General features: G+C 47.9%; 1 protein-coding gene across 1 annotated transcript; it reads left to right on the top strand.

Moving 5' to 3' along the window:
- The first annotated feature begins 6 nt into the window (after positions 1 to 6).
- LOC123080765 (protein CLT1, chloroplastic) lies at positions 7 to 6,929 on the top strand. The gene is made up of 10 exons (XM_044503706.1): positions 7 to 657; positions 1,602 to 1,747; positions 1,877 to 1,914; positions 2,004 to 2,119; positions 3,047 to 3,146; positions 3,236 to 3,271; positions 3,424 to 3,474; positions 3,552 to 3,675; positions 4,185 to 4,310; positions 6,168 to 6,929. Exons 1-10 carry the CDS (start codon positions 221 to 223, stop codon positions 6,323 to 6,325), a joined length of 1,332 nt encoding a protein of 443 aa, XP_044359641.1. The 5' UTR covers positions 7 to 220; the 3' UTR covers positions 6,326 to 6,929.
- The last annotated feature ends 2,031 nt before the right edge of the window (positions 6,930 to 8,960 follow it).

The raw sequence follows: 8,960 nt of genomic DNA, 5'->3' as shown, positions 1-8,960 counted from the left end.
CATAGCCGTGGTCCAGCCCACCGATATATTTTGTAGAGCAAATCAAATAGGCGGCCGAGCGAAGCAGAGGCCAAGCGAAACAGAGCAACTGCCAGCAGCAGCAGCCGGACGAATCTTCCTCCCTCCTCTCGCTCGATCCCACCAACCACTACTAATTCTTAGTCTACTGCCTACTGCCTACGCACATCAGAGCAGGAACCAGAGCACCAGGTTCCCGGCGATGGCGTCGTCGTCGTCGTCGACGTCGCGCGTGTCGACGGCGCGGCGGCCGCTGCGGTGTCTCCCCGCGGGGCGCGCCGCCAATGGAGCCGCGGCGGCGGCGGTGCTGGGGCTGCCGAGGAGGGAGGCGCGGGTGACTCTGCGGGCGGGCGCTCGGCGGAGCATCGCGGCCGCGGCGTGGGCGGAGGCGGGTGTCGCGCCGTGGAGCAGGGGGAGCGGCAGGGGGAAGGAGGCGGCGACGGCGTGCGCGGCGGCGGGCCAGGTGGCGGGGACGAGCGCCGCCGGGGCCGGGGTGGGGGGCAGGAGCATCGGGACGGACGTGGCCCTCGCCACGGCCGCCGTGGTCGCCACGGGCACGGCGAACCGCGTCCTCTACAAGCTCGCCCTCGTGCCGCTCCGCCAGTACCCCTTCTTCCTCGCGCAGTTCGCCACGTTCGGGTACGCCCTCTGCTCCCTCCCCTCCCTCCTCCTCCGCTCCAGCATCCATTGAGCGATTGACCAGAGCAGACCGCCGCCGCCGCCGTCGATCCGATCGAGGGTGGTTCCGCTTCGAGCAGCGGGGAGATTCCAGCCACCACGATCGATCGATACGCGAGCTGTCGTGTCGCGAATCATTTTTCCTCTTCGGCCCGTGCGGCGCGTGCCTCGTGGGCCCCTCGCGCGGGGCCCACGTGTCGGAGACAGTACCGGGCCGAGATTTTTCCTGGTGGTTCGTTGTTATTATTATATATCTGGACATGCTTGCTGCTGCTGGGCACGGCTGTGCTTCTTTACTTTCCCTTGTGGTGTCTAGTGGACGCCTGAGCTGTCCTTCCCATTACCTGATCGCCAAAATCCAAATGGTGCTGCACCGGAAATTTGGACTCCACTCGCCCTGTTTTCCGCGTGCGACTTGCTGCCCGTAAGCCCGGCACCCGAAGCCCGAACCGGAAAAACCCGAGCACTACATCGGGCAGCAGTTTGGAAACCTGGATTTTATTCGGGAAATGATTATTGGAGCACAGCCGTACCCAAATAAAATTGCTTCGGTTTGAGAAAAAAATGAGTTTATATAGTTAAGTTTAGATGGCGGATTTCCGTGCTGACAAGATTTGGGAGGTTGTGCGGAGTCGAAATGCAAGCCTTTTTGCTGCTTCTCCATGGGCAGGGCCTAGAGGCCGAAAACTTGGCGGTGTGCGGTTGGTCTCATGAGGTTTTATGCCTTCTGCTCGTTATTGCATAACCATCATATCCATTTCACCATTGTTATTTTTGCACATTAACACGGTATGCTCCCCAAATTTCTATCATGATAAAATGAAAACATACACGTGAAAAAAATGACTTCTGATGAACATTTCTTGGACGCTAATAACACGGGATGGATCTCTTCACTTCTGCAGCTATGTGGTTGTCTACTTCTCAATCCTGTTTTTTCGTTATCAAGCTGGCCATGTGACGGATGAGATGCTTTCTCTACCACAGAAACCTTTTATACTCATAGGCCTCTTGGAGGCTCTAGCAGCAGCAGCAGGGATGTCTGCTGGAGGTAAAAAAAATTCTTGTCAAAATCAAATACAGCATGTTCCTCGCAGATTTTCACTTCTAAAATATACATACTTGATATTTGACATAAGGAACTCACACTCACAGTATTATATGCTTTTTGCTGGGGCAGCTATTCTTTCTGGTGCTTCAATACCAATATTATCACAGGTTGGTGGGTCATCAGTATAATCATATGACAGTCTTCACTTTATCACCTGCAATCACAATTATATAATTATCTTACTACCTTGCTGCAGACCTATCTTGTATGGCAGCTTGTTTTGTCTGCTATTTTCCTAAAGAGGCGCTATAGACTTAATGAGATAACAGGATGCTTTCTAGTGACAGTTGGTGTGGTAATAACTGTAGCAAGGTATGTTTCTAATAATTCCACTCTTGGTTTGCAAGCACCTGGTAAGCACTCGAGTATATTTATACAACTGTAATCCATGCCAAGGAGTTTCTTGTCCTGCTTCTCATTATGCTGTCTTACAAGCGAATGTATGGTTAAATCTGAAAGAGAATAAACTTTATTATTCGGAGATGGGCATGTAAAATAGCAGGAAAGAAAAAAATATGGGAAAGTAGTTAATATTTGGAACGTATGCAATATGGCTTGTATGATAGAAATCCTCAATGTAGCACACGTGACATCTTCACACACATGTTTGTATACTATTGAACTGCTATGCTGGAACATTTGTTTTGATAACAGCCCAAAAATATTATGATTTGGTGATAGTGTCAAGATCCCAATCATGGCATGTTAGGCAAAAACTGATTTATTTCAGTACAGTATTATTTTCATATATTCCCTACTGCTCTGTTTTTCATTACAATGCGTGTGTGGGAACAGTGGCGGTTCAGACCTATAAACTCTGTTTTATCAGACTATCAGTCCCTTCAATCTGTTGATATTTGTTTAAATATATATAAAAAGTCAGGCATGCTTTAGACCCCACAGACTATGTGTGAAATTGCCACTGGGGTTATGAAATACTCTCTCTATAAACTAATATAAGATCTTTTAGATCACTAAAGTAGTGATCTAAAAGACTATTATAAGATCTTTTAGATCACTAAAGTAGTGATCTAAAAGACTATTATAAGATCTTTTAGATCACTAAAGTAGTGATCTAAAAGATCTTATATTAGGTTACAGAGGGACTACCTTTACAACTACGTACACATATTTTGTGGCAATATTGTGATGTCAAAGTGGAACGATTGTGCATGATTAAGATATTCAGTACCTTTATCTGAACAAAGTTTAACACGAACCTTACTTTTTTATGTATAGTGGAACTGGTGCTGGTGCTTCACTACAAAGTACTGGAATTTTGTGGCCACTGCTAATGATAATATCATTCTTTCTGCAAGCTGCTGACACTGTATTGAAGGTACCAAGTCTGTTAATCAGTCAGATTGACTAATATCTGTTCTTTAGCTACCGGTTTTACCTGATACAACTAAAATGTAATTGTTGCAGGAGATAATATTTATAGATGCTGCCAAGAATTTGAAGGTACTGCATTTCTCCCATAATTGTCACCTGGCAATAATTTCTCTAGAATGTAGAACTTACTCTTTATGAAAGCATGCTTACTGGCAACTGGTATCTCTTCATTGTGTTCGTGAGATGCCTTTCTCATTCCGATATTTTTGTTTTTTATCCAGGGTGGCTCAGTTGATCTTTTTGTTGTCAACTCGTATGGCTCTGCTTATCAAGTATGGTCCTGATTTCAACTACCATGCTTGAATCATACAGAAGCTATCCATCACAATTAATAAACCTATCTTTTCAGGCTATTTTTATGTGTCTCTTGCTTCCATTCTTGTCAAAGTTATGGGGTATTCCATTCCATCTACTACCAACATACATCAGAGATGGTGCAGCCTGCTTTCTAAATATGGGATCATTATCTGCTGGTAATTTTTGCAAAGTTTTAGGCTCATCTTTTCTGTCTCTTGAGTTCTCTTCGGAACATCTGTCTTGATCTTCCTGGTGCATGCAATAATTTTCTGATTGGGTCTCTTGATCACTTGGCTTCATTTGTGATGTTATATTTGCTAGGGGGATAAGTGCAGATCTAAATCAATCACTGATATCTCTTAAGAAAAGAAGTTAATCTTACCATACGACATTCAGTTTTTGAAATTCGTCACATTGTATTAGCACTTAATAGCAAGTATCATTCAGCTCTTTGAGTTGAAAACCCATCATTTCTGTATTTATTTCTTCCTAATTTTGAAAAGGACCACCCGGATTTTATCTGCTCATAGTTGATTTATTTATTTTCTGATCCCCGTAATGATTATCTATTGTTTTCATGGTAATATCTTTTTTGACATGTCTTGAATTTTACTTTTATAAATAGTAAAGCCATCTAAGCATGTTGTTGCACAATCCTCTTATTAAATTTTTTTGGGTTGTGCAGGCTGTGAAGGGGCACCACTGCTACCGCTACTATTTGTGTTGGTTAATATGGGATTCAATATATCTTTGCTACACCTGCTGAAGATTTCTTCGGCTGTTGCATCTTGTCTAGCCTCTACATTCTCAGGTTTATATATTCTTCATATGCGCACGTCTTCTCCACTGATAAATAGTTTTGAGAAGTTTTTTTTATTTCGTTTATACTTCATCCAAGTGCCATCTTTGTGTTGGACATATTAGAACTAGTTTTGAAGGAAGGTGTGGAATCCAGTTAAAACTGACATTGCAGGAAGTATTTGCATGCTTGGTTTTGTAGCCCAAGGTCACACCTAATCTTAGTCGTGCCACGATTCCTTAAGCATGTGGTTGGTTCAGTGCCACAATCTTGGCCTGCCACATTTCGTTAGTCATATGCGGTGTACATATCATAGACACAATTTCTTGACAAATCTTTCACAATTTGTAGTGGCCATGTCACAGTGCTCTAATGTGAGGCATCGGCAAGCACATGCTAAAATCTGGTACCATTAGACAACTGGTTAAAACTATTCTATACGGTTCATTGTGTGTCATCCAGCTTTCAAATCTGGATCTGGAAGCCTTGTAGTAATAACCATTATAAGCTGAGATGTTGTATTCACACCCTGCTTCGTTTCAGCACACAAATAGAAAGATGTCGTTAAAGGGGGAAGTTTTCTCCCTTAACTGTAAGTTGTTAGGTAGAAGTGAGGCACCATGCGGAGGCTGCGCCTCGAACGCGGGTGGGTGAGCTCACGGGTCTGTGCTCTAACCAACCGACCACTGCTCGGTTCTGGTCTCAACACACAAATCACTACTTCATTAAGCGGTCCACAATAATCTTTGTGTTCCCTTCCCTATATCTGGCTCGGTAAAATATATTAATAAGCCAGATTTTAATATATACTCCCTCCGTCCCATAATAAAAGATCGTTTTGCAAGCTAAAACAGCTTGCAAAACGATATTGTTATTGTGGGACAGAGGAAGTATACTGGAGGGAGAGTTGTGATGATTTCACCAGGAGGGTCATTTTCACTGATTTCTGTCTGATGACAGTGCTGTCGTGGTCCAGTTTATCAGTTAGAAGCAGAGAGGACGATAACAGTATGTTTAGAATTTCATACCTGACTTGCTTCTCTCTGTATCATCATTCTGTAATATGGAAGCTTTTGAGGTGTAGTTAGTTAGTTAGTTATGGAATTTGGACCACGGGGACAATGCAAACCCTTTATCAAAATGATGAGTTATGGGGAAAGTATGACATCAAGTGAGAATGTAACGTCAATTAAAATTTCTAAAGCAAACTTTCCTATCATGCAGTCGATGTATGTCCACCCCTCTCATAGGCTCTAGAAAATAAACCTAGGACAGGAGAAAAGAACGCACGTTTGGGATATGGACAGAAGTTTGGCTGTGTTGGCTGACCATGATCCCACATAACTGAGTTGCACCATGTCACTTCAGAACAAAGCTTACCAATATTGTTAAGGAGTGAAAGTAGGGGAAAACAAACACAAAGATTTAGTTGTAGCTAGTATCTTTCGTCACCATTATTCGCACGTTTTCTATTTGGTTCCTGCATAACGACTGCACATGCCTTACTTACTGTCACTTCCCAGTTGCCACTCCACCTGGCCACTTGAGCCTGCCATGTATTAGCGGTTTCTGAAACCTGTGTGCTCCTTTGGAAAAAGGACTTGAATACAGAACTAACTTGAGCTTGTTTTTCATCCCTGCCAGTCAGATACTATTAATGAATCAATAGTCTAGCGTCCAAAGTATCTTCATGTTCATCGTTTGCACTTACACCTGAACATAAAGTTCAGGGGAAAAAAGTTATAAATCTTTCAACTAGCATTCTTTTTCTGATTACTACTCATTGTTCCCTTGTACAAGTAGATATGCAGTATGCCTGCACACTGAGCAGCGAACTGATTACTAATGATTGTCTCTTTCTTGATGCAGTCCCGCTGTCGATCTACGCTTTCACCCTACCGCTGCCGTACATCGGTGTGGCGTCGACCCTCCCTCCTGGCTTTGTTGCAGGCGCTGCAGTTCTCATCGCCGGCTTACTAATGCATGGCCTTCCGCAGCCAGAAAATTGCGGGGAAAGCCAGGAATGACTAGCTAATTAGCATGCATTGCTTCGTATTCTACATAAGCATGCCTGGGCTTGAAAGGCAGAGCAGAAGTTCTCCTGAGAGCCACCTGACCTGACTGTTGTATGTTGTGTGGTAGCATGTCATATATCGAGTTATATCCAATAAAAGCGAGGAGAAGCCGCATGGGTACATAGACAAGAATAAAAAGGTTGAGAGCAAGCAGGAGATACCTCTCTTTGTGTATTCTCTCCTACTGATACTGAGACGGGCACTCGCAGTTTGTGGAGGGGAGGAGAGCCAGGGAGAAGAGCAGGAGCATCATCACCACAGGGACGAAGAGCAGGAAGGCCGGCGGCGGCGGCAGCGGGGGCAGCACCAACGGGAGGCACAGGAGCATCGCCGCCGCCGCCAGCAAGATCATCAGCAGGACGCCTCTGTCCATCTGGGCCCGTACTGGCTTCTCTAGTGGATGTTCATCTCTTACTCTGTGTGTTTTGTTGGGTTCCTTGGAAGAGGAAGAACTCTTGTGCTGGAGGGGGAATATGAATGTTGCTTTGTGTGGGAGACAACTAGCTGGTGCATCTTTGATTCTTTGCTCCTCTGCGGTGAATATATATTGGTGTGATGGTGGTGGGTGGCCCTCTTTCTGGGAGGCCGAGGATGCCGGTGGGGACGGACAGTTGGAGAGGGCATGCATGGGGTGGGCCGGTCACTGCCTGCTGCTTTGTTTACCGACAATAACACAAGCGGTAATCCAGTCCCTCTGATGTCAGATTAGCCGCATTATTACTCTCCACTGTTTCCTGGGAAACGCCGGATTTTGTTACAGTACTTTTGGCGACCTCGGGTTTGTCCCTTCCAGGGAGTACTAGATTTCTCTCTGCATAGCTGTGGCTCAACAGCCAGCGAATCTTCCCTGTCGGTGAATGTTTACTCCGGCCCGGTGCCAAGCTTCTTCCCAACCTTGTTGGCTGTCGGTGAAAGTGTGTCTTAACAGCCAGCGCAGCCTGCGATCCAACCGGGGCGCATCACACATGGACTGCCGACGACCACATTAACAGGTAGGGGCATATCTGTAACGCGGACCCCCGCAACCCTTCAGACTATGTGGTTCGGACATGTTTTACCATCCAGCATGATCTTGTATTAGCATTTTCCTTGCACGCCGAAAGCAAACCAGGGGGTTTCGCGGGCATTCGGACCGCTGCCACACAAACGTCCGAAAACCGTGGCCCACCCAAACCCTCTCCCTCGCTCGTGCTCTTTCCTGCCAAAAACCAGCTATTCGCATTCATGCTGCTCTAGAGCGGCCGCTCTGCATTGACGCTGGCCTAGAGCGGCCGTGACCTCTTACTGGCATCAGTATTGAAGCGGCTAGCCGGTCGAGGGCGCCTCTCGTGGCGTGTCCCCTGTTTCTGCGTTGTTCAATGCCGGAGATGTTTACAGGACGGGACGGGACGGGATGGATATATATCACCCCCGTTTAATGACTGTCTGGCCGTCTACCGCCATTAAACATGCTCGTCGGTCGAGAAACCAACTCCGGCGCCCGAGCATTGACGCACCTGAACGCATGGCCTCACTATTCAAAGGCGGTCACACCCGGCTCACACCGCATTACAACCCATCCGCTCCTCTCGTGCACCACATCCGCCATGACCACGAGCGGGAATGCGTTGTGGAAAAGCCTATCGACGGAGCAGAAGCATGAGGTGGCTGCCTCACAGAGCTGCCGTGCTAGGCGGATAGAGGCCGCCATGTCGGCTAGCTCTCTGGAGGTCTCCGACGATGACCCCCCTGATGTAGACTGGCTTCGATGATGACTCCGCGCCGCAACCCACAACGGTGTATGCTGGCTTGACTATGGAGCAGGCGCAGTCGTACTTCAACACGCCGCCATGGCGGAGGAGCAGCAGCACTTAAGTGCATTCCAGCAGACGCAGGAGGAGCAGCAATACAATTTGTTCCTCCTCGAGCAGCACCGGCTGACAGAGGGCCAAATCTACGGTGAATGCCGGTTTGAAATGTATGCAGTTATGGTTTGATGGCTGGCTCCCGCATCAACAGTGTCCACGGACTGGTCTCCTGATCCATGGACGAATATAGTGTTCGGTTTAGGGGGGTAGAGATGCCTAAGAGCATCTCCAGCCGCCCCCCCAAGAAGCCTCCCCAAGCCACTTTTTGGGCGCCGGCGGACAAAAAATGGCCCAGTCAGGCACCCAGAGACCCGATTTTTGCCGGATTTGGTGATATTTACGGCCGGCACTCTCACCCCAGACCTAGCCCCCTGCGGGGCAGCTGGGGACACCGGCAGTTGCCTTTTGCATGCAAAGGCCCACTGCCAGCCCCTCTCTCCCCCTCTCTCGCCTCTTTCCTCTCTTTTCTCTCTCCTCTCTCCTCTCCCTTTCCTTTCACACCTACCGCACACAGAGCGCATGCCCGGGGCGGGGCTTGCGCTCGCGCGGTCAAAGCCGCCTCCCCCGTAGCTCCGGCGGCCCGAAGCCTGCGGGGTCCGAGGCGGTGGCCGGAGACACGACCTCGGTGAGCTCCGGCGAGTCCTCCGTGCCCAGCGTGCAGTGCTGCCTGCTGAGGCCGGCCGCCCCCGCGCCTCCAGCCGGCTTCGCCGCCTCCGGCTCGCCGCTAGCCGGCACGGACT

Source organism: Triticum aestivum, chromosome 3D (genome assembly GCF_018294505.1).
Source record: "Triticum aestivum cultivar Chinese Spring chromosome 3D, IWGSC CS RefSeq v2.1, whole genome shotgun sequence".
Lineage (NCBI taxonomy): Eukaryota > Viridiplantae > Streptophyta > Magnoliopsida > Poales > Poaceae > Triticum > Triticum aestivum.
This window is presented reverse-complemented; position numbering and strand designations above follow the sequence as displayed.